Raw genomic sequence first — 27163 nt, 5'->3', positions numbered from 1 at the left:
TTACTAGTGTAGGCCTACTATGTGATTTTCAAACTATTTGATATTATTAAAAGAGTCAGCATAACACGTGAAAAGTTCCTATGACCGCATATATTTAACATATGCGATAAACACAATCAAAGCCCAAGAAGGTTCCTTATCAACATTTATGATAGTGTCCAAATCAATATCTTATAGAAAGTCTTATCGACAGCTGGAGATGTCTAACAAAGGCTGCTGGATACACATTGGAGACTAAAAAGGAAATCTACTGCCAAGGACAAGCCCATACAGAGAAAAGAGAACCTAAACCAACCACTAGGCAAAGTTGTGATGTCAGTGGTCTTTATATATTGGTAGGAACGCTTAGTTTTAACAAGCCAAATTTTTGTCATAATCATATTATTACCTTTAAAGTTTGGGAGATTAACTTCATATGTAGAGTCAGCCTGACATCTTGCATTAAATAATCATTTAGGGCTATTAATACTTCTTTGTTCTCATATTACATGTCAGAGGGTTCAGATCATTAATCCTATATCTGAGATCAACCGCGCATGCTGTGGTTTCCAGATCAGTCAATTATCAGTTCTCCGTATTGTTTTTTTTTTATGTAGGAGGGTTTTGGGGCCAGAGTCTTGTTCGGGTCTCTTTATATACTAACTATTTATACAATTTTCAATGTTGTGCATAAAAATCTAGACTAAGCAACCAGGATGATGTAATGATATTTATCTGTAATGTGTAGAGAAATCTTCCTTTATAACTTTCAAATCTTTCTTTATATGGTATTCAGTGATTTAACTTTCCACTATGTTGAGCTATATATAAAGATGCCCCCATACTAAATAACATTTGATCTAGAAGTATTGCAGGAGAGCAATATTTTAGTTGTAAATGAAATATGAATTTATAATAGTTTCTAGTGGACAAACAAACTTTAAAAAAAAAAAATTTTGGTAAAATATTGCGAAAGCAATTTATAATCTTTGCAAAAAAAAAAAATTCCTTCCTTACATTATATAAATACAGGCAGAATGAATTAGCCTGTTCTTAAACTTCCATAAAAATGTCAAATTTAAAATCCATTCCTTAGTGTATTTAGAGTCTATACTTTGTACTAGCCTTTATATCTACACATTGTTAGAGAAGCCTGCACATTGTCTTCTGCTTATTTTTTGTTCTATAAAAAGTACACAGTTATAAAAACCCAAAAAACCTTGTTTAATACACTTTATTTGCTTTCAAGTCTAAAGTGAGTCAAAAGAACATGTTTTTTTGTCAACATATATTGAATGCAAAGCATCATCAACCAAAAGTATGTGAATTAGTTTGCAGTAATTGAAACAATAAATAGACCCTGATAGTTCAGAGATATTTTATGTTTGCGAATGGAACAATAAACATAAAGGTCAACAAGTAAACGCAAATAATCATCTGAGAATTTTTAAATACCTTAATTAAAGTATTAGTTTATTGCACATTAATCTTAGATGTAAAATGTAAGCTATACAATAAAAATAAAATGCTGTATATTTTCTCTAGTAAAAAAAACAAAAAAAAACAAACAAACTAAAAAACAAAAAAAAAACAACAACAAAAAACTATAAACCTTTAGGCTTTTAAAATACTGCAAAATTTGAGTAAAGCACAATTTTTGTTTCTTTTATAGAAAATATATATAAGATATTTTGTTGTAAAATTAGAAATATATACATTTTTATATTTGTCTATAAATATAATTTCATATCTAATAGAAAATTCCTTATTATTCCTTATTAATACCTGAATATTTCAGTAAAAATCTGTTGTTTTTATTAGTTATAAATGGAAAAAAACAACGTATGTGATTTTAATGAATTTAGTTCAATCTAGTCATGCATGTCAACCAATGACTTAAACTCTGACAAGTTGGTTTTCCTGATAGATTCAGGCAACCCATTCCATGCTCTAATAGCACTAGAGAAGATGGTCATTAATTTCAGTAGGTACTAAATACTAAATGAGCTTATCATATGATAAAGACACATCTTTGATATTATAGAGCCCCCCCCCCCCCATTTTTCCTCCTGTCTAAAGTATTTACATTGACCAAATGAAGTAGCAATTATCTTAATGCTATTATTAAATTGTGTAAATGATATGTGGACGGAAATAGTACATACATATACATATATATGAATATTAACAATTAATAAATAAATGAATTATACATGTGTATGTATAATGTATGTATGAATAGAAACAAATATAAAAGATCATTCTATAAACAAAATACTTTGAATTGTAAACATTTACATTAAGAAATACAGTTATTATTAATTCCAATTGTCAGGATAAATATCAATTTTAATTATTACAGTATTTTACAACATTATTCTTATAAATATGAAAGAGATCCCAACGTTTACCAAACCATTTCTTACAAAGTTGAATAATTATTAAATATTTCTGTGTTTACAACTTTTTAATTGCTACTTGAAGACATTATTTACTTGTGTGTACAAAAGGATTTTTTTTCCTCGGGAGGGACGTGGGTTGGAGGGTAGTAGTTAAGTTCCCCTTTCAGACCTTGTGATCAATGGGGTAGATGATGTAAAGGTCATCTGTTTCTCTGGCCCACAGTTAATGAGGGTGTCATGTGGCCAGCACAATGACCAACCACCTTTACTTTTACCCAACAATGTCAGGTAAGCATTAGAGCTGGGTGGACTCAGAGGCGCCTAAAGATCCTGAAATAAAAAATCCCAGTCCTCACCAAGATTCAAACCCTAGATCTCTGGTTTGAAAGCCAAGAGCTTTACCACTCAGCCACTGCGCTGCTAGGTGGGATTGGGGAGGGGGGGTAAAAATGTTCAATTTTTGTAAAAAATCTAATGTTCATTAATTATTAAGAGCAAAAAAATTGCTCTAAAAGTTGTATAAATGAGGTACTGTCCATTTTAAAAAATACAGTTTTTAAAATAATTTTCTTGTTTTTATAGATACACAGAGCTTGAATCTATTTTAAAAATGTGGCATATACCAAATAAAATAAATAAATCAATTACAATCAAATTAACTTACATAAAAGTAAACATCAAAGTCCAGTATTATCAATTTTCTTAAGTAAAAGACAAGCTTTGTGTTTATAAATTAAATTTACACCGGGCTATGCCAAATATTCAACAGGCTAAAAATGGTCAGAATAATCTATAACCATACATCAATTTCTTGTATTGAACCAAAGTTGCACATCGGTAGGGTATGATTTGTTCAGGCCTTCAGAAGGTAGTTAGTATATGGTCATAATAATTAGGTGTTGCCACAAAACATTCATTCAATCACTTTTTCATTATTTTATGTCTATCATTTTTAAACTAATAGTTTTATAAAGATGCTATGATTGAAGTGATTCAACTGAGAACATAGTTCTAAAAATTCAAAGTTAATGTAAACAGTGTCATACATTTGAAATCAGAAGGAAAAATCTGAAATATCAAATAAATGTCTATTTGTGATAGAACTGATCTCAAGCTGTATTGGAACATGCCGTTCCTTTGGACACATCAGCTGCATGGAGAGGGGGGACTACAGTGAGAGCAACATATTTCCCAACCATAGTTAACTCTTTATCTCCATAGTTATTTTTCCATGTTCTGACAGAATTGTCAATTTTTCACATGTGTGCAATCTACCCTGTTACGATTAGACTTCAATAACATTTTTGTTTGTAATCAGAATAAGTTACTTTTGGTATAGGATTATAGGAGAAGGCATGCTCTTTTTATGTAACACAAATTAAAGTTTATAAAACCAGAAATTAATTTAATGAGGTCAAATTAATGATAGTATCATTAATTAGGAGAGAAAGAGTTAATGCCCAGGCTTTCATCTCAATTCCATGAGATGATCCAATATGGTTGCTTCACATCTGTAGGAAGATATATATTTATATTTGGCAACAAGACCACTCTAATAAAACAATGGAAGTTCCCAAGATGAAGGAATCCCAGCAGTAACAAAACAAACAGAAATGATGCAAATATCTAGATCAAAGGTTGTAGTCAGCTTCTGTAACATTAGGAACACTTTCTTAGGAAATTTAAAATACAGATTTAAAATTTTTTCCAATCAATTTGTATTTGACATAGTTAAACTGATACAATGCTGCAAGTTAAAGCTCTTCATAACACAAACCTTTAAAGATAAAACTAAAGTACTTAGGACCATAAAAACTACTTTTTCTATTTAAATTAGCAAGCAAAATGCTTGTCTATTTAATTAGCAAGCAAAATGTTTGTCTATTTATCTTAGCTAGCAAAATGTTTGTCTATTTAACTTAACAAATGCAAAATGTTTGTCTATGTAACTTAACAAATGCAAAATGTTTGTCTATTTAACTTAGCAAGCAAAATTTTTGTATATTTAACTTAACAAATGCAAAATGTTTGTCTATTTAACTTGACAAATGCAAAATGTTTGTCTATTTAACTTAGCATGCAAAATGTTTGTCTATTTAACTTAACAAATGCAAAATGTTTGTCTATTTAACTTAACAAATGCAAAATGTTTGTCTATTTAATTAGAATGCAAAATGTTTGTCTATTTAACTTAGCAAGCAAAATGTTTGTCTTATAAAGGTGAGAACTTGCAGTAACATTTGCAGTGACAAGAAGAAATACAAATACCAAGCCAAGTCTTTTTTTTCATCTATCACAACATGTACATGGTCCTGCCAATAGTTACATTCAAAATGTAGAACTCTAGTGCCAACCTAGTTTGTTCAACTACATAACATCTAAACATAGACGACATACCAGACATAATGCATTGCTCTAATTGATAATAAATGTGGTCATGGACTAGTGTTAGAGACATGCTGGTATTGCGGAATCTACTCATGAAAAATATTCTTCTGCTGGAAAAATTATATTCTTTTGGTACAATGTTAAAAAAGGAAGGAGAGATATTTGCTATACTCAAAAAGACTGCATCACAAACGAAGAGATTAGAGACAGGGCTACAACAGCAATTGGACCCCCACAATGACCTGCTAACTATTGTTAAAAAATTCAAACTAAAGCTCTATGGCCATATTATAATGTCTTCGGGGCTCGCAAAGACCTTCCTTCAGGGAACAGTACCAGGAAAAAGAAGAAGAGGCTTACAGAGAAAGTGATGCGAAGACAACATAAAAGTATCGACAGGCTTGCCATTGAATGAGGTTTTATCCAATTCAAAAGAATGGAGAAAGACTGTCGACAAATCTTGCCTGGTGCCCCAACGGTTCAACAGACTAAGGGATAGGTGAAACTCAAGATGGGTTAATTGGCAGTTTTTTTTTTTACAAGTTAAGAAAAAAAAACATGACATAATAAATAAGAAAATTCAATAATAACAGTTTAATAAATACACAACAACCATTCAGGCTCTCAACAAAAACATTTTAAAACAGCTGTGACAAAGTGAAAAGGTTTTGAGTCATTTATCATATACTGCACTAGTACAAACAGCAACTAAACAGCAACAGCATTTGTTTGATGTAACAATGATTAACTTAAAAGTTTTCAGTTTTAATAATTGAAAACCAAATTAAAATAACATTTCGCTTTAAGCTATCAGCAGAATAAAAATAATATCACACCTCAGCTTAGGATGTCATCAATTTATAACCTAGAAAAAAAGACCATTTTGGAGCACAATAATTTCTTTCAATGTGGTAACATATATGGCTTCAACAAATCAAGTTCAACAAACTGATGGCATAGTAGCGACCACAAGAACTTTAATGAAAGAGCATTCCCATAAACAGGCTACTCCAAGCCAAAGCCCTCAGCGTTATTAATTGCAGTTAAAAGTTTCTGCTTCAAAATCTTCTTGCTCTTGTAAGGTGGAAGAACCAGCTGATTAAAACACGTGTGAGACATGGGTAACCTGCCAAAATGTTAGGATACAAATTAGTTTTAGAGACATCACACAAATTTATTTCCAACTAATACCTTAATGGCAATGACTTCGATTCCAAAGATTAATTTATCTACAAATAAGGAAACACATTATATATATGAGAAAAATCCAGCTACCATAAAGAAAAGCCTTTCCAGGAAGAAAATCTTCCTATAAAAATTTAAGACTGTGAACTTAATAAGTTCTAATCTTAATCTTCATTAAGCAAAATGCAGACTATGGACATTTCAAACAAAATAAATCCCTTCTGGATCTAAAAATGTTTTGATATAGTAATCACAAATTACTAAACACACAATTCTTTCTGTATAAAATTTAAAAACTAAAGTATCCCACACTGTTGGAAATACATAGCTAGAGCTTTCAGAAAAAACAACAACATACACTTTTAATACTAGAGGCTAGTGAAGAAGAATGTTAAAGACAAGATTCGATATTAATTCAACATTCAACACTATCCAGCAAGTACAAGTGTAGCCACAACACCAACCCTTGAGTGGACCCCCATAGCCCAACCCCCTGGACTCCACCACACAATTTTCATAGAGGATCTTTACAGAGAGTGACACCATTTGATCTAACAGATGGGAAGAATTATGGTGTTATGTACTAGGCACAAAAGAAAACCTGTGTACTTCCTTCCTTCCTATCCCTTAGTCTGCTGGACCGTTGGGGCACCATGCAAGATTCATTAACCATCTTTCTCCATTCCTCTCTGTCTTTTGCCTTAGTTAGAACCTCTTTCAATGGCAGGCCTGTCCATTCTTTTATGTTGTCCTCCCATCCCTTTCTCTGTCTGCTTCTTCTTCTTTTTTCCTGGTACTGTTCCCTGAAGGAAGGTCTTTGGAAGCCCCGAAGATCTTGTAATATGGCCATAGATTTTTAGCTTGCGTTTTTAAACGTTAGTTAGCTGATCATCATGGGGTCCAATACCTGCAGTAAACCTGTCTCTGATCTCTTGGTTTGTGATGCGGTCTTTGAATGTGATTCCCACGATACTTCTGTAGCATCTCAATTCCATTTCTAGGATCCTCCTCTCTAGCTCTTCAGTCAGTGTCCAAGACTCACAAGCATGTAAGAATGTGGCCATGACCAGGGAGGGCATCAGTCTGATTTTGGTGCAGAGGGCTAAGCCTTTGTCTTTCCATATTATTTTAAGTTTTGAAAGACTGTGTACTAGTATTAGGAAATAATATAGTAGCCGTTCATCTCACAGCAGTTATATATTTTCTTGAGAATTAAAGATGCATCAGATGTGTGTGTACACAGAGCATGTAACTCCTTTGAGGTTATGTCTAACCAATATAACATCATTAAATAAAACTATTCAAAACAGAGAGGATACATAAAAGCCCCAAACAAAATCTGCTATTTCTATCATTTTAAGTTGTTTTATCATTTCAGGTGCTTCTTCAGTAAGTAACATTGTGACCTCCTAGCTCATATGTCAGCAAATTAGCAAGAATATACAGGTGCTGGTGGTTTTGTTTAAATTATTTTTTTAAATAATTGCATTGACTATAAATGTTGTTTATTTATTAATAAAATAACAATATTTATACATTGTTAGAAGCTTCTAAAAAGGATTTAAATCCAAAATAGTTTGAATAGAATAAAATAAACAAGAATCTTGTATCACACTGTTCATCCTTAATGATAGAAAGATTTCTTTCTCCCAATTGAGCTCCCTCCACCAATACACACAAAAAATTTTGTACCCAGAAATAAAAAACAAACAAACAATAACATCAGTATACAGTCCAATGTTTCAGATGGGTAGCTTTGAACAATTTTAACTTTATCATTATTTTTAAAAAGTGAAACTAGTGAGAATTCTTTTTTTTTTGTTAATGCTTCTTTTAATTACAAAGTATAGGTTTTGGCAAATGATTAGTCTTTTTCTTAACCTTGACCTTGTAGTCTGCCCAAAGTAAAAGGAAGCATGGTAACAATAATTTATTATTTATTTATTCTATTGACAGCTCTATGATCAAACTTTTTTTTTTCATTTGATCAGCGGATACTTAGAACAGGAAGTGTTTTAAAACTGAAATAGTTTAAAAAAATTGCTTACAAATTAGTATCATCAATCCTGGATAGTTTAAAAGTCATTTCTCCCATCCCGCCAATAGGTATGCGGTCACTTCCTGTAGCAAACAGCAAAAGTCTTTTCTGTATATCTATTGATAAATGAAGCACCACATCCCAGAAATACCTGCATGTCAAGATTACAACAAAAATACCATCACTAATTTAAATAAAAATACCATCACTAATTAAAACCAAAAAAATACCATCACTAATTTAAACAAAAAATACCATCACTAATTAAAACCAAAAATACCATCACTAATTTAAACAAAAATACCATCACTAATTAAAACCAAAAATACCAACACTAATTTAAACAAAAATACCATCACTAATTAAAACCAAAAATACCATCACTAATTTAAACAAAAATAGAAGCTCTCAACATTTTATTACGGATACTATAAAGTATTTTGATTCACTTTTGTATAACATGAAAACTAACTTTACTATAAAGTATTTTGATTCCCTTGTATAACATGAAAACTTACTTTACTATAAAGTATTTTGATTCACTTGTATAACATGAAAACTTACTTTACTATAAAGTATTTTGATTCCCTTGTATAACATGAAAACTTACTTTATTATAAAGTATTTTGATTCCCTTGTATAACATGAAAACTTACTTTACTATAAAATATTTTGATTCACTTGTATAACATGAAAACTTACTTTACTATGAAGTATTTTGATTCACTTGTATAACATGAAAACTTACTTTACTATAAAGTATTTTGATTCACTTGTATAAAATGAAGACTTACTTTATTGTGGGCTCATCGGGACTAAATCCATCATAGACTGTCACTTTCATCAGATCTTCCATGACTAAATTTGGGCTGCCACAAACTAAAGTTTCTACTTCTTCTGGGCGGAGCATCTATATTTAGAAGGAAATAAAAAAATTTGTGCTTAAATATAATGTGAACCTTATGTTATGTAGGAGGCGCGGTGGCTGAGGGGTAAAGTGCTTGGCTTCCAAACCGGGGGTCTGGGGTTGAAATCCTGGTGAAGACTAGGATTTTTTTTTATTTTGGGATCTTTGGGCGCCTCTGAGTCCACCCAGCTCTAATGGGTACCTGACATTAGTTGGGAAAAAGTAAAGGCTGTTGGTCATTGTGCTGGCTACATGACACCCTCATTAAATGTAGGCCACAGAAACAGATGACCTTTAAATCATCTGCCTTATAGGCCACAAGGTCTGAAAGCAGAACTTTATGTAAATGTAATGTAATTAATGTAAGCAGTTCTATTACTTGACACCTGGATGGTTGACTAGCTTTGTGGTATGCACTCTGGACTGTCATCACAACGTTCCCAGATTTGAACCCTGCCTATTGCCGTTCCCTGCAGGAAGTTTAAGTTAGGATGTAAAAATCTTCATTTCTGAAGAAAGGTCAGAAAAACACTTAATAGACAAAACCTGATTCTTTTACATGAATCTAGTTTTTTACAGCTAATTGCATAAAATAGAATGAAATAGAAATATTTACATATCTAACTATTTAAACATTAAAAATTTAATGCATAATTATCACTTTTGGGCAATCATGTGGTATGCGTGCTGGACTGTCGTTCAGTGGCCCCTGCCATCCCAGTCATTCAGTAGGAGGTTTGGACTAAGAATTAGATTATCTTCAACTTTGAAGGAACTTTCTAAACATGAAAAACATCCAAAACATGTGTAAAGGACTTGGGTTAGTTCAATACAGGTATAGCTCGTGTAGGGGTATAATTCTCACATGCAGACCTTTACATGTATAAATATTATACAATACACTCAATGAAGAAGTATAAAATTTGTATTTATTTACAGCCAATAGCAAGTTACACATATAATTATTATTATAGCTTTTATATAGCGCTACTTTCATGCTAGATTCAATTAACATAGGCCATCAATGCCACACATAATATTACCCCCTAATAGTCCGTTCACACACATAGCAAGAATAATAATATAACATCTCCTTACGCTAGGCATAAAAACTGATAAACAACCACAAGCACCCTACTCAGACCGGGTCAGCTCTCCAACTGCTTGACTGACCGCTAGAAACCTTATTGTCCTCCCTTGAAAATCCCGTGATAAAAACAATTCACAAACCAACTAATAAAATAAACAAACACACACACAATCTCACATCTTACACACCCCCGCTCTTGACAACCTGTTAAAACATGGAAATACACAACTTACAATGAGAGCATTTGAAGCACATACACTATGAAAACCATGGTAAAAAGCTTGAAACTGAGCATAAATGGATGTATTGATCAGCCATTCAGTATACAGCTGGACATACTCTGTACAAGAATAAGAAGACAAATATTTGTTACAACTTTTGGAGTTACAGATGTTCTCACATAGTATCAAGTGTTTTGCTTATGTCTAACCTGCCCTTTTCCAACTCTTCACCTTATCTACTATTCCAATGTTATTCTTTTTAATAGAACAAAATAATTCTCAAGCTTATTTTTAAACCTTATTGATAGAGTTATTAAGTAACCATTCCCTTATAGACCCAGGTGTAAAGTACACTGGATTTATGGCTTCCTATAGACCCAGGTGTAAAGTACACTGCATTTGTGGCTCCATTTCAGATCTTGGGTTTAAGTACACTGTAGTTGTGGCTATCATTAAGGGTGTTACTTAGCACAATCAACAATATTAATTCAATAAAAAGCCAATGTTTAGATAACCTCAGGAAGTTACATAATATCTCAAAATTTAGGACCATTTTCATTTAACCACCACTTCCTAACATTTGCTAATAATATTGTGGGCTTACTATTCTGCCCCCCTCCTACTTGTATACTTTTCTTCATTACCTGTACTATTATGTTACTTTTGTTTTTAAATGTGCCAGTCAATTCATATTTTTTACATGAAAATCTCAATAGTTTGAAAAAATAAAAAAGACAACACATTTTAACTGCTAACCTTTCCTGTTGTCATTTGTTACTGGAATATTTGCTCCATTAGGCTTTAAGGAAACAGTTTTTGTGTCTCCAAGAGGTGATGACTGTACAACCTTTAAAAAAAAAAAACAGGAAAAAAATATTTTTTTTTGCCAGACATATTTTGTTTTAGCTTTTTAAGTCACAACACATTTTGCCCTGACTAAGAGCCAAAGTAATTATAATTCATCCTAAAAATATATATTATGATATGATTGTATTCACTGTCACACAAGACAGACATATTATATTCTGCCATGCTATTAGGTTTGTTGTTTCTAAAAAAAAATTATGAAAATAAATTTACCTCAAAAGTTAGGCAAAAAACATTCTCTACATCTCCATCATAATCCAGTAAATCTTGCAAGCCTTTTGCTACTTCCTGTCAAGAGAAACAAAAAGTGTTTTCTGCCAAAATGTCAAAGTTAGGACAATTTTTTTATACAAGTAAAAACAGTCTGTAGAGTTTGTGTTGATCAGAAGATTGATTAAGTGTTTCTGTTTGTGTATTATTGCTCTGGGTTCTTATTAAGACTTACAGATCAAGACATATACAATAAAGTAAATGAGCAGGCTTACGTCATATATGAATGTTTCATTCAGAATGGGAACAGTCTAGTCTCAGGCACTATAACAAAGATGTAACCCTAACCCTATGAAAGCCTAGCGTCAACTGCTCTGTTTATCTATATATAAGCTACAATCTCGCTTTGAATTAATGTTGTCACAATTGGGCATTTACTAGCAGTCAACTAAGTACATCTCTACACTAGCTCAAGCCACACTTTGAAAATCTCACAACTCAAGTAAACCAAAAAAAGTATTTATGTGTTGTTGAGTTGCATAATGATGGTTGCCTGGTCATACAGTATGCATGATGGTCCAGCGTTCATGTCCGCTGTCATCCCCGTCGTTCTGTAGGAAGTTTGGACTAGGAAGTAGATTATCTTCAACGCTGAAGGAACATATGAAATATGTAAAGTATTTTATTATTGAACATAAGCCTTTTGGCTACCTAACAAGGTAGCACAAGTCTGAAACCCAGTGTAGGAATTTTAAAACTGAGTTCTGACTTGAGCTGAGTTATGTTTGCTGAGCACCCTAAAGTAGCACAGAAACATCTCCCCCCCCCCCCCCCCCCGCATCCTATTGAAACATGACAAGCTAAACAAAAGCAATTTTAATAATAATTGTAATAATCATTACAATAATTATTATAACCATGTACTATTAATACAGAACAGGTAACTTACAGGTTTCACTCCTTTAAGATCATGTAATGTTACGTTGCACACACCAACAGTAGCTCGTGGGTTATTGAATGGAACTACTGCAGGTGAGAGTAGCTTCCTGTAGCAGACGCCTGGGAATCTGATATCAAGATTAATGGAGTTGTACACTGCAAGGCCCATTAGCTGGACAGAGTTATGGAAACATAGCAGCATAATGTACACAGTTAAAAACAATACTTTCACTTGGTTTAGTCTTATGCATTCCTTATGAGAGCTCATTTAGTGCATATAAAAATGATACTAATCTTTCTGTTTTTGGTCACTATTAACAGTAACCACATAGCTGAAATGACATGGCGGAAATGTGTTTACATTTAATTACATTGTCATATAATAACAAGATGAATGTTATGAAAGGATACAACGCCAACAAGATTAAATTCCTGATAGTTGTCGCAGGGGGTGGGGCTGAACCAATGGACTCCAGCTTGCTTGTCGTATGTAAACATTCCTAGATCAAACAATGACAATTTATTGATTGATCAACTGTATCCGCTAGGCGTCAATACTCAAAATGTCAAAGTGGAGCAAATAAGATAAAAGGAAGTAGGCAGCTTTTTTTTTTTTGCTCAGACTGCGTCAAGAACACAGATTAATAGCTTTCACTTACGCTGCCTGCGCCGTATAATTTGCATCTCCTGGAGGGATCATGTCTCCAACCAGATGTTTTGAAGTTGGCTAATAAGCATAGCATTAAGAGAAAGAAAAAGAAAGCTGCCCTATCAGCTAGCCCTAAAACAGATGCATATACATGCACAAACTGTGGCAAAATCTGCAGCACCAGCATTGGCTTGATCAGTCGCTCCAGATTCTGCCTCTTCTCAAGACCATACCAAAACTATCCATTATCTTCTGAGACAGAAAGAGCCATATATAATAAGCAATATTCTTTCAATTTATGAGGCAATAAAAAAGGTTTTAGAAAACAAAAAAAAAAAACTGGGTCAAAAGTTTGCAACATTTAGATTATGACATGAGAATTAAAACTTTTTTAGTTGCAGTGAAAAATAATCAGTTAAAGCTTAATAATAATTATCAAGATTTTATTTATCTTCTCTTATATAATACAGATGTTACTTCAAAAAAGAAGATAATTACGTCCTACGTGTCATGCATGTTAACCAATGACTTAAATTCTGTCAAGTCACTGGTTTTCCTGGCAACCCATTCCATGCTCTAATAGAACTATTTAAAAATAATAACAAACAAACAAAAAGTATAACAAATGTTCTTTAGACCTATTTTTTCTACAACCAAAAATAATTATTATAATTTCTTTTCAGTTCAGTTATTTTGCAGTTTCATGTGAATTAATCGCCAATGTTAACTAATGCTTGTAATAGACTAGAATAACTTACCATAGTTTGGCATAAATATTTGCCTGACCAATAAAAGAAACCACTCTTTAGTCAATCCACCCATATCTAGTCCAGGCTCACCAGCAAATGAAACCTTCAATTTTTTCTTTAGGTCATGTTGCTTCTTGGCAATCTATAAATAAAAATGTTTAAAATTTATTGTTTATCATTCAAGTTCACACTTTCAACAGTAAAGCAGCTCTTACGAATCCATATCGGTTTACTTTAAGTAAGTCTTAAAAAGTAAATTATTATTAGCAATGAATGGCTAGTATGAATTCAAAATAAAATTTTAGTAAATTAATTAATGAATGTGTGTGTGTGGAACTTCAATTTATGTGGTGAAAACATAATAAGCCTTCGTTCTTTCTGGTTAATGAATGTCACCACTAAATGATAAATGCAATATGGAAACACATGAAATGACATCTGTTTACCTCTGTTAATGAGTCTGAGACAAGGTGAGATCGTCTGACAGTTAAATTTAGAAACAACATGCCAATATCAGGTAATTGGCGACGCTGTACTTTGGCAACAAGACTTTTCTGTTTGTGAATAATGTCATTTACATATAAAAAAAAAAACAACCTTTATAACTTAAAAAAAAAACCCACTCATTAATTACATTTTTAGCTAATGACCCATAAAAAGTAAAAAAATAAATGATTTGAAATAGATGCTTGGGTGATATAGAAATGTATGATAATGAATCTGCCATACAGGCCTAGTCCCTTGCAAACAACTATTTTTTCAACCAATGACTTGCCATGTTACCAGATAAATCAATAAATCTGAAAAGTTTGCTTTGACCTGAAATCAACTAATTGGAATGCACTTTACAGTCAGACTTAAATTAGATGTGAGTGACTAAAGAGTTGCCAAAGCTTATGATGAAACTTAAGTCAATGTCAACTAAAGAAATAATTAATTAAAATATTAGTCATCTTAACATTTAAGCTTATAAAAAAAAAAGATTTTAATAAACATTTTTCTAAAACCTTTCTTTAATACGAAAAAAAAATTATAAAAAAAAAATAATTAAACAAGCCAGATACAATGAAAGAAATAGAAAAACAACAACAATGAAAACTTGACATTTTTATATCACTAAGTTTTCTTTATTGTTATAACAGAATTGAAAAACACAAATACACACCCTAGCCATAATAATCATTTGTTGCTCTGAATCTTTCTGCAATATTGATTTTTTGGCAGCAATGCTGAGTATGAATGGATATTGACAAAAGGAGAATCTGTAATGGATGAAGCATTAACATAAAGAACAAACTCTTCCATCTTTTGAATAATTAACACTTTGTATGACAGAGAAACTGGCTAAATCATGAAGTATTGTTTACTGACTATCTATCTCGAATTGAATGGGCTTTTGTCCCATTGTCTGATTAGTTTCTCACCCTGCATGGGAACTGGGATTCTGCCAGGCATAGTACTCAGCCATCAGGTCAAGATGATCTAGTGTGCTATTGTAGAACTCAGAGTACTGTACAATAGGTGGCAATAGCAAATTGTTGGCTGCATCTTTAGTGAGCAAATAAAATGATATTTGTAAAAACTCTTTTAAAAAAGTATGAAACAAAAGATAAAAGTAGGTTTTCTTTGTCTTTGAGAGTGATTAAGTTCTTTTGAATGATTGCTTCAATATTCAATGCAATGATATAATTTAACCAATGTCATAATTGTTTCATCTTCACCTCAGAAATTTCAAATTAAAACTCTCCATAAGATAGTTTATCAGGCCAATATTCAATTCGTAAGAATCTTTGTAACAAATCACTAATGTTTTTCAGTTTTTTCTCTATTTTCAAAAACTTGAAAAAAATCTTTTTTTTTTTAGCTAAATATGACATAGCTATGATGTTATATAAATATGTTGAACGAAATTGTACAGTAATTGGCGGAATATTTTTATTTAAAAACATGTGTTGCACTTACTAAATAATGCAAGGACTTTTGTTGCACTAGGAATCCACCAAGAGCATTTTGCTAGGGGAGGTAGTTCTCCAGAATTGGGTGGGAATAATCTCACGGAGATAAAATTGTGTATTCTCTCAATGATAGCACGGAACCTATCATTTTTTAATCTGTATCAAAACAAAATCACAACAAGAAAGTTAAAAAAAAAAGAAAAATCAAAGGACTTTCTAAAACTTTAATATCAATAAGTATATAAACTAGTATGTATCTTTTACAAATAGTTTCTAAAATTCTATTCTATGGATGCAGTGCTGTTCAGTCCTTGTATATACTAGACAGTATTAAAAGTCTTAACATAGAAAGCAAAGGGAAGACAACTTAAAGAATGGACTAGCCTGTCATTGAAAGAGATTCTATCAAAGGCAAAAGACAGAGAGGAAAGGAGAAAGACGATCAACAGATCTTGTGTGGTGCCCTCACCGTACAAGAGATCATGGGATAGGTGAGGGTGAAGGTGAAAGTCCTGGTGGGCTTAACTATACTAAACTAACATATTATTTTATAATTAAGGCTTTATTTCAATATGAACACATAGAGAGGTAACATATAATAAAACAGTCCCAGATGGGGACCAACAGACTACAGTATGAATATGAATACAAACATGATTACAAATACTAAAAATAATTTAAGCATGAATTTCACTATAAACTCAAGGCTATTGAGTATTCCACATGTACAAGGAGAAGGAAAACTTTGAATCTAAATTTCCACTGCTTTGCTTCTAAACCCAGACATGGGAAAGGCTTCAGGAGACAACCTTGAGGAAAAATCAGGAGTTAAGTGACTGTTGATACCCTATTTTGATGTTATGAATGTTATTCACAACTCGTGTATTTAACAAGGTGAACACTTTCAACCTTGAGCTAACCAGTTAGTTGATAGCAGTCAGAGAAGTCAGTAGAGGGCAGTCATTGTATGTAGTCACTTAAGAAAGTTATTATAAAGTAGTTACTTGTACCAGTCAATAAGTTAGTACCATTGTCAAGTATTTCTATGAAGGATCATTACTAAATATTCTAGGATTGTGTGTATCTTATCATCTAAGTGTTGTTACTTTTATTATTATTATATATATATACATATTAAACATATTATTTGTTTCTGCTATGTTGAGAGTTATTTCCTCATTTACGAGAGATGTATGGAAATGCAAGTATCCATCCTGACAATACCAACATAACACCTACAATACATAACATTATATGTGAACCCAATGTCACCAAACGGCCATCCAAAATAACATAGTGACAGTGACCCCTCAGGCGCTTGCAACACATAGTGCTGCACTCTGGCAGAACCTGAGAGGCTATTAATCCTAAACTGTACTGAGTATTTGCTATTCTTTTGGACCTATTGGCTGTATGGAAAGGGGGAAACGTATGTGTGTGCCACATCATTCTGACTATAGCTAATGCCCAGTCTTTCATCTTGTTCTGCTCATCAGAAGTCACATGAAAAAGCGCTCCAGGAGATGAACCATAGTGATGTCCCGACTTGAATGTGCGTATCTGTTTAATGCTCTTGACTTGACCTCACAAAATTACTGACTTCGATGACTTGATAATTATAACTTAATACTAAATACGAATTTGACACATTTAAGGAACAAAAGAATAAGGTAACAACAATATACTTGATAAGACTTACGAAGACTTCAACTATTTTTATTTAAATAATGGGATGATTGTCATGTCTCTAAACCCGTCGATATTTTTTCCAAGCAGTCCATTTACCATGCTTCTTGATCCAAGCTTAAACCTACTCTCTTTCTTGTGCACTCCTATTCTGCAACTCATTAGTGTGATTAGTCTGTCTGGTTACGTCACTACTTTTTACTGTCACTAAACACAATTCACAATATTTATGTACAAACTAATACGCTTTCCAAACTAAAATAAACCATTGGTACAGACAGAGGCCACAAAATGTATATAGCACTCTTCTGCACCGCTCTGTTCACAATATCTTCATCATTCTAAGCACAATATATGGTTGTACATTAGCTCACCTTTTAAACCAATGCACCAGGTAGTGGTGGTCATGATCTGATAAGGCAGCAACTTGTCGTAGTAAATGAGCAAATATCACATAGGTTGACTGACTTCTAAACTGTGCATTCTGTTGGATACAGTGAGTGACATTTATATATGGACTTACTTAAAATATATAACTAGAACAGAAAGTGTTAAAAGGCACATAATTTTTAATTTATTTCATATTGATGAGAAGTTGTTACATCCTTTAAAAGGTTTTATTTTCTATAAAAATTTTTTTTTTTTTTTTTTAAAGAAAAACCAACCTGAAGAAGAATATAAAATGCCCGTAGATCATCTTTGGAGTACAGCCTGCAAGAATATAAAACAAAACTGATAGTTATAGTAAACAGCTCCTCTATATTTTTTTAAAATTAATGGGATATTGTACATATTTGAACTCAGAATCTTAAAATCTTTATATTCTGTAGAATCTGCTTCTGACATTTGATATAGCTCTTAATATTGGAAATATAATGCCTGAAAGGGGAACTATTTTTGAGATACATTTTGGACACTTTTTTTCAACACTAAGTAATTTCCTATGGCTATAATTTAAACACTCTCTTTAATGAAATCTATTTCCTCTTAAAATATTTGTAAAAAAAAAAAAAGAAAGATCCTTTGTACACATCAAAACAAAATTATCGCAAAATCTGGAGAAATCAAATACTTTCAATGACTTGCCTTAATCTATACATATATAAACAAAGTTTACATATAAATATCTAAACTTTCATCCACAAAAAACAAAAGGAGAAAGTGTAAGATAGCAAAACTTAAAAAAAACAAAACAGACTCAAACAGAAAAGAATCTTACCATAACCTTCCATCATGACTCCTAAGAGAATGCAAATAGGAGAAACAGAAAAGCAAAGACTTTTTAGTTTGCTAATGATTCTTTAGAAGTAAACGTGAATACACAGAAAGTAAAATACAGTTTCCCTTGGGGACTAAGCTGCCCATGGTAGTAAAGATTATGTAAAGATTATCTGTTTTAACAATTAAATGGGTGTCTTCTAACTGACAAAATGATCAACAATCTTTACTCTTTTCAACTTTTACCAGGTACCCATAAGACTTTTCAGATGTTCTAGTTCTTGAATTAAAAGTGAAAGTGATAAGTGAAAGAACTTGAGGCCCTCAAATCAGAAGCTTAGAGCTTTATAACATGGCCAAACTAACCATAAAGTATACAAATATTTAGAATTGCTCACTAAATTTATTATATAAAATATTTTTAAATTTTTTTTTTTATCTACAAACAATAAATTACTGCACCTTTTATCTTTTAATAATGAATTAATAATTGCTTTCAAAACTTCCTTTTGGAGACCTTGAGGCTGATGGAAAAAAAAAAAAGAGTTTTTGATCTCAGAACATATAAACTCAAACAAAGTAGTTCATTCATTGCTATGGGAGACAGTTAACAAGCGTGTCATGTATTTAGCATATAGATCAACCATTTTTACTTTCCTCAACTTACGCCAGGTACCTATTAGAAGTGGGTGGACTCGGGGGCGTCCTAAAAATTCAGAAATTCAAAATCCCAGTTCTACAAGCACTTTATTAACAAAAAAATACTTCAAAATGATCAGAATTAAATTTTTCTAAAAGCATATTTAAAAGAAACAAAAAGTATATTCAATTTAACATTTGTTTAGTTTTTATTATTTGTTTTTTTAAGATGCCTTCATATAGTAAAAAAAAAAAAAGCCCATCATGTATATTTGTATACTTGTAAATTATTCCTTGTACTGGTGCCTCTATTACTGAAACATCTCAAATGCAATCTTTTGGACAAAGAAGGTTTTAAAAAAGTTGATCACCCAGAGAAAACTTGGTAAAGATACTGCTTTGTTTCCTGCACAGAAATGTTAATACTAAATTTCTTGCCTTCATTTTCTGATTAATGAATTTCAGAATTTTTATACCATAATCAACTGTATTTATTGTTGCAATAAATTTAATTAATTATACATATTTATTAATATTTTTTTGTTAAAGTAGAGAGATGTGGACCTGATAGTATTTTTTTTTATCAGAAAAAAACAATCATTGCATAGAACTGAAAAAGTTGTATCCAGATAAAAACAAGGGCAGCTAATCACTGTCTACTAAATGATCATTACTGTTGCCTGTCTAGCCAAATGTGATCTGACCTTTGTTGTCAGGGGGAAAGTATTGATTCTTTCATCCCAGAAACTGAATGTAAATAATGACACACAATGAGTTTAAACCAATTGATCTCACATGCCAGTTGAAAAAAAGAGGGGAGAGAAATGTGAAGAGTCCACTGAAAAATGTGTTTGATGACTAGACCTAGTATCAGTATTTATTTCTTCCCTGGTTAGTTTAGCATTGTCTACAGTCTCAAGCAAAGAAAGATGAATAGTTAGCATTTCTGTAAAATTCTTTTCTTATCTTATAAAATACAGACATTACATCAAAATAGAAGATTACATCCTATGTGTATCCCTAGGTCAATCTAGTCACGCATGTTAATCAATGACTCAAACTCTGCCAGGTCACTGGTTTTCCTGGCTGATTCAGGCAATCAATCCATTCAATGCTCTAAAAGTACTAGGAAAGAAGGTGTATTTTTACAAAATTGTCCCAGCATATGGAATAAGAAATGCACTTTTGTATTTGAAGATCATGGTTCAGTGTTTATGTATAATTGCTACTTTACTTTTTAGTCTTCTATCTGAAGAGTCTCTAAATTTAATGATTTTTACTAAAGGTGTTACTCTAGTCAAATGTGAATATTCATTTGTTAAGAATCTCACTGCTCTATTTCGTTTTTTAATGTTTTCTTAGAAATAATTGCTTATTATTAATATCAGACAAGGGCTATAAGCTGTAAAAAGTCTACTAAAGTAATTAAAATTAGTTAAGAATGAGAGAAATACTTAAAAGCAACCATTACTTAAAATTAATAGTACCAGGACATAGAAGAATAAGCAGACTGAGAAATCAGTGGAAGACAACATCAAAGAATGGATAAGCCTGTCATTGAAATAGATTCTAGCCATGGCAAAAGAAAGAGAGTAATGGAATGAGAAACGTGCTGTGCCCCAAGGACTCAAAAGACTATGGAATAGGTAGGTAGGTAAGACAATTATGATAAGTATGTCAACTAAAGTTCCCCTTTCAGACTTTACAATCTATAGGACAGATGATGTAAAGGTCATCTGTTTCTGTGGCCCATAGTTAATAAGGGTATCATGTGGCCAGGGCAATGACCAACAACCTTTACTTTCCTCTAACTTATGTCAGGTACCTATTACAGCTGGGTGGAATCAGAGGCGCCCAAAAATCCAGAAATTAAAAAAATCCCAGTCTTCACCAGGATTCGAACCTGGACCCCCTGGGTTTGGAAGCCAAGCAGTTAACCACTCAGCCACTGTGTCTTCATTTTCCTCTACATACAGTACACTTGATTCTTTCTAGACCACACAGTAAACAAGGAAAAAAATTACCTCGCTGAAATAAAGCTCAGAGAATTAAAAAAATTCTGTAGATTGTTAAAAAAAATTATATTTGAAAAATTCATTGAATTAAATGGGGAAAACATAATGAAATTAAAAGGGCTATTGAAAGAAAAAAAGGGAAATATAAAAAGTAGAACTCATTTACTGGAATCAAAATAAAATTTTAATGTTCTATAAAAGACTTGTCCTAAAGGTAAATACTTTTACAATAAATTTTCAGTTAGACTATCTAGATGACATAATGCTTTAAATAACCCCATTTTCAAATTTATTTTCACCTATATAAAAAAAAAAAAATAGCAACATGATAGAAATAAAACTTAACTGCCTTTAAGAAAATATATATATGACAAAATTCATATATTGTCAATAGGAAGAAAATATTAGAATTAAACAAAAAAAAAAAAAAAAAAGCCAAACCATTATCATATTTTTTTTTACTCAATCCAGATTAAAATTTCAACTAAATAATTGAAATGAATGCATTCTGGTCAATAAACCAATGAATCAATAGTGAGCATTGAAAGGAAGGGTGGGGTCTGGAAGTGTTGTATTGATCCTGTCATTCATGTATCTAGCCAGACCTGTGATACGACATTTCTCTGGCTTGGATTGAGCGGTAGACATGTATAGTAGTTGTCGGCATTATTTATAAGCTTTCTAATTGGCAGGATTACTAATTTCAAAGAAGCTCTTTCAAAGACTTTTAATGAACCAATTACAATAATTTATTTTAAAAAAGCAGCATGAAATTTGTGCAGTATTATTGTATTCATTTCAAACACTCAACCTAGAGCTAAATCAAGGAGCATGCTTGTTACATTAAAAAACAACACAGAAAGTATAATTAAGGCAATGACTCCAGAGCTAGTTGGGTAAAGTAGAAGTGGCCTAATAATAACATGTATGGTTCTGGAGCATACATAGACAGGAGTCACAGACAGTCACTAAGCTAAACATTATCAGCCACAGAGAGTCACAAAGCTAAACATTTTCAGCATCAGACATTTACAAAGCTAAACATTTTCAGCCACAGACAGTCACAAAGCAAACATGTTTGGCTACAGATGGTCACAGAGCTAAACATTTTCAGCCACAGACAGTCACAAAGCAAACATGTTTGGCTACAGATGGTCACAGAGCTAAACATTTTCAGCCACAGACAGTTACAAAGCAAACATGTTTGGCTACAGATGGTCACAGAGCTAAACATTTTCAGCCAAAGATAGCCACAAAGCTAAAAATTTAATGTTATCTCTCAAAATCTAAAAATATTTAGTCAATTCAGTGATGATTATTGTATGATAGATATTTTACAAATATGCTAAGTATTCAAAGAAAATGAAGCACATAAACCAAAATTGTGAAGCCTAAAAAAAAATAATTCCTACTTACAGTGTTGACTAGTATATCATAGACTAAATTTAAATAATCAGTCTTGATGCCAGGGTCATCAACTGTTTTATATTCTTTGTTAGGATCTTTCTGAAAAAAAAAAATTCTTATCAAAACTTATCAAAGAGAAAGAACTCCACACCAACAGCTATATCACCCAATAATGTAGAGGTTACTTCCCTTTTTCAATATCAAAATAAGTAATTGCCAATAATTAATTGGCTAATTGGTTATTTTTTAAAAATTGATTCATGTTTTGTTAGGTACAATAAATAATTGTTTTAAGCTTCAACTAGATCTGAGAATGGGTGTGGGAGAAATCATGTGTACAATTATTGAAGGGGACATAACCATATAGCCCTATCTGTGAATGCTGAAGGATTAATTTCCCTTGTTGGTATCAACCAAAATAATAAGGAGGAATTGATAAAAGCTTTGTAAAAATGGGAAAAACACAAACTTTAATAAAATTACAGCGTATGTTAATACATTATTTTTTAGGAGGTTCTTTACAAAGTGTAATCAAGTAAATGATAAAATACCTTAAAGAAAGAATTGAGTTCATCAAAAGAATCAAAAGCTGCTGTATAAAAATCCAACAATGACCGCCAGTTCCCAGACTTTTTGGCAATTAAAAAGTCTTCTCTGCAAGTAAATTTATAAATAATAAAAATCAGAGTAAACATTTTTTTTAAATTATGATAAAATTTTAAAGAACAGTTTTTTTAAGTATTTCTTTATGAAACATATGCTTTGGCTCATTTATTTTTTAGACTTGTAAATGATGGATACATTTTATATTTAATACACTAAAATGGTAGTGAGTGTATCGTCTATGGAGACTTACTTTAATGACTCAGCACTTCTAGATCGAATGTCTATCTTCTTATGGCTGGAATCTCCGGAGGAATCTAAGGACCAATTTAAAGCATGTGAGCTACTGGAAACTCTACTGTTTAATGTTGGACTAAGCATTCTTGATGAATGCAGATCCCTGCTGACCAGTAGGTGACCTCCATCAGCCGGAGACTGGTGACCACTATGATGCCTCTTTTGGTGAATGCAGTTGGGCCCACAAGGCTCATTGATTCGTGGAGAATACTCTTCCCCTTCAGATCTGCCGCCATTAACATTATTGGCATATGAAACCCTGGAATTTCTGTTTGGTGTTAAAAGAGGACCTGTTTCTATAGGAGGGAGAGACTCTTTGAGGGCATCATTGTCTTCTATAGAGCCTCTGTTGGATCTCCTACTTCCTGGAGCTAAGTTTTGAAAGAAGTTTGTGATTGAATGTAACCTTCCTCCACCTTCATCATTTCTTTGTGAGGGATTCTTAAAAAAAAGAAACAAAAAAAAAACTGTTGTAAGGCTGAGAACAAATTCATTTATAAAAGTTATCAATACACATGAAACTAACTTAGAAATAAGCAACAGTCATCCATCATATATATATATTTGACATTTGAGAATATAAGACAAGTAGCTTCCAGATGTGGTTTTAATTAGTAGGGGTATATTTCAGAAGACTGAAAGAAGAATACAGAGAAGTAGACTATAACACCACGCCAAATTAGTTTTCTACATGGTCATAGTTCCAGATAAGCATATTAGAAGGAATAGCTCATATAGATGCAGGCTCTGTTGAAATATACAGAAATTCCTATTTTTAATGCATAGTAGACAATGGTTTTGTCAGGTGTGGCAAAATATGCAGGTTTCAGCTGCATTTACATAGTCATGTGAAACACTGGACTCCTCTTCAGAATTGAAGACATTCAGACAGATCTAAGTATGTGGATTAAAACCTGTTGTGCACTTGTGTTTCATGTTGTATGTTGTGAATTGTTTGTGCTGGTATGCCAAGCTGGCTTAGAGTCAAGTGTGTGTGTGTGTGTGCATTGTGTAATGAACTGTTTTGTCATTCTTGTTTAATGAAACCTTTGAAAGAGACATGTTTTCTGAGTATTCTATATAAGGTTACTACCTAGCCAAAATAGATTCACACATGTTCAGGGCTGGAAAGTCTTACAGAATAGTTTATATTAACAGATGATGGAGATTCTGAGTGCATCTCATCGGACATAAAAATTTAAAATTTAAAAAATGGCAGTTGTTATGAACTAAATTCCAAAATGATTCCACACAAAATATATAATATCAGTTATTTTGATTAGTAAAGATTGCTTCAAAACTAATTCTATAAAGTTCACTATATACAATAACACTAATTAACAGTTTTACATTATAAAAGAAAAGTTACAGACCAATGTGTTTTTTGTTCTTTTTTTTTTAAAAACTATTTTGAACTTTTTCTATATAATAAATATATTTTGCCTACCTAAAAATGTTTTTCTACACATATGCTCTATATTTCAATGATGCTGATCACAATGATTCTGATTCAATAATACTGATCACAATGATTCACTTACTGCTTTCCTTTGGCTTAGGGTAACTTGATCATGCTGAGATTGTCTATTTCTGTGGTAGTTTGTGGCAATATCTGCTGCTTCTTTGCTATAGAAGTTGCCACATTTGGGACAGATTGTTCTCTTCTTTCCTGGCGTTTGAAGAACAGAGTAGTCACAAGTAGGACATGTAACCAAAGCATCTGATCTGCTGCTGCTGCTAGAGGCCATAAGATTAGAGAGTGTTGCTGCCGCCAGTTTTAGTTCCAATCTCAAGGATCTCAGTTAACATTTCTTAAATATCCTGACAATTTAAATCAAATCTAAAATTAAAAAAAAGTAACTAATTAAGTATTATGCAAGGATAAATAAAGTGTGAGTAAATTCAAACTAGTTGATGTGGTGGCTGAGTGGTTAAGTGCTTGGCTTCCGAACATGGGGCCCTGGGTTCGAATCTCAGTGAAGCCTGGGATTTTGAATTTCAGGGTTTTTAAGGCGTCCTGGAGTCCACCCAATTCTAATGGGCACCTTACTTAAGTTGGGGAAAGTAAAGGCAGTTGGCTGTTGTGCTGGCCACATGACACCCTGCTCGTTGACCGTTGGCCAAAGAAACAGATGAGCTTAACATCATCTGCCCTAGAGATCCCAAGGTCTGAATAAGGAACTTTACTTTTTTGTTTTAATTCAAACAAATGAGCATGTACATTATCCACATAACTTTTCCTACATATCCTTAGAAAACATTAGAAATAGAAACAAACTAACCCCACCCCTTAAAAAAATATAAATAAATGAAATACTCCTTTTACATAGGAAATTGGACAAAAAAATTACTTTAGTTGATTATATTATAAATAACATTAATATGATGAGAACTCTTTAAATAAAAAGTCATTCTTTTTTTTTTTAGCCCATCTGTATTATTTAGTATTAAGTGTACAAGTATCTGCTAATAGTCATGACCAGTAGTCTGAGACAGTTTATTGCAAATTATATAGGCTGCCACTGTGACTCGGCTGGTAAGCAAAGCAGCTAAAAAGGCAGGTTTTGATATTTTTAGAACCACAAACATAAAGATATTATGAAACTACAATATCACTTTAGTTTGTTGACAGATTTACTATTTAGTGACCTATAATTTTACAGTATTATATATAGAGTCATAGCAGAATCTATTTGGTATAATAATAATTTAATGTACACACTGACTTGTACTGAATGACTGTAAAACTGTATAGTATATGTATTAAATCTCTTATCTGAGTATCTCGTGAATAGTCACACTGACACTAGATTGGTCAAAGACTGAATAGTGAATAGTGAATAGATAGACTAGGCCGTCTACACTCTACTCTAGGCTAGCTGGCTAGGGTCACTTGACTCACTTAGCACTAGTCACTCACTAGGCTGACTAGCTACTGTCACTAGGAATTCACTAGATCTAGAGCCCATGCATTTGAATATAACACATATCCACGTCCTTCATTGTTGCTTAAGCTAATGCTTTAGGCCTGTTCACCTGTTTGATTATGGAGTCATCGAGAGGTGCGCTAACATCTAGGCAATCAAATCGATGACCAGTTGATAGGGGACGCTAAAAATCTGCCATGTTTGTAACTGGTGAATGACGTCACAAACGAGCAATCGATTGGTGGACAACTTGTACATAACATTTAGAATCTAGAATCAAGAGTTCTGGACCTCTTAATTCGAAAACAGTCTAGATCTAGGGTCTCTATGTCTATAAGTCTTTATAGACCCTATATATATTTGGATGAACTGATATATAGGCCTATAACTAGATTCTATTTATAGATATATAGAATCAAAATTTAGATAAAGATCTCGGGGTAAAAATAAAGACTAAACACTATAAACTAATACAAGCTCGAATCATGTATCATATATAGGCCTATATGTTTTATTTACATCTAATGTAGAATAGCCTACTTTCTCTCTCTCCCCCCCCCCCCCCAAAAAAAAAATAAAAATAAAGAAGCTAGGTAGATCATACTAGATATAGATTTAATATACAGCTTATATTGGTGTAACATTTTGATATATTTTTTTTGTACATTTTCACACTTAGCGCGCCCGTGCAACTCCGCTTATTGTGTTTACTTAGTAACAGTGCTTTTTTTGTAAAAAAAAAAAAAATAGGTGCCGGTACTCAGTGATGAATTGCCTAACTTTTAACTACTA

At 32.4% G+C, this 27163-nt stretch overlaps 1 protein-coding gene across 2 annotated transcripts; it reads right to left on the bottom strand.

Moving 5' to 3' along the window:
- Positions 1–1197: 1197 nt before the first annotated feature.
- On the bottom strand, positions 1198–26578 carry LOC106054286 (probable E3 ubiquitin-protein ligase HECTD2). 2 transcript variants are annotated; one of them, XM_056018323.1, is made up of 22 exons: positions 26481–26578; positions 24986–25265; positions 23401–23885; positions 23096–23198; positions 22554–22643; positions 18946–19007; positions 18485–18505; positions 17931–17976; positions 17640–17749; positions 15587–15735; positions 15049–15172; positions 14790–14886; positions 14071–14178; positions 13634–13766; positions 12638–12726; positions 12237–12398; positions 11291–11365; positions 10967–11057; positions 10223–10329; positions 8787–8902; positions 8003–8143; positions 1198–5895 (listed from the first exon to the last, which is right to left on the bottom strand). In XM_056018323.1, exons 2-22 carry the CDS (start codon positions 25190–25192, stop codon positions 5775–5777), a joined length of 2637 nt encoding a protein of 878 aa, XP_055874298.1. In that variant the 5' UTR covers positions 25193–25265; positions 26481–26578; the 3' UTR covers positions 1198–5774. The 2 variants fall into 2 exon arrangements, with proteins under 2 accessions (XP_055874298.1, XP_055874299.1); XM_056018324.1 differs by lacking the exon at positions 18485–18505.
- Between the last annotated feature and the right edge of the window lie 585 nt (positions 26579–27163).

The sequence above is a fragment of the Biomphalaria glabrata genome, chromosome 1 (genome assembly GCF_947242115.1).
Source record: "Biomphalaria glabrata chromosome 1, xgBioGlab47.1, whole genome shotgun sequence".
In the NCBI taxonomy this organism is placed as follows: domain Eukaryota; kingdom Metazoa; phylum Mollusca; class Gastropoda; family Planorbidae; genus Biomphalaria; species Biomphalaria glabrata.
This window is presented reverse-complemented; position numbering and strand designations above follow the sequence as displayed.

Bases quoted from the DNA above. Each gene is read 5' to 3' on its own strand.
- LOC106054286 (XM_056018323.1), bottom strand. From the start codon at position 25,192: ATGGCCTCTAGCAGCAGCAGCAGATCAGATGCTTTGGTTACATGTCCT. The intron at 11,058-11,290 runs GTAAATTTATTT...TTTTTTTTAAAG, and splicing joins TTTTTTGCCTAACTTTTGAG to GTTGTACAGTCATCACCTCT. The intron at 8,144-8,786 runs GTAAGTCTTCAT...CTTGACATGCAG, and splicing joins CCCGATGAGCCCACAATAAA to GTATTTCTGGGATGTGGTGC.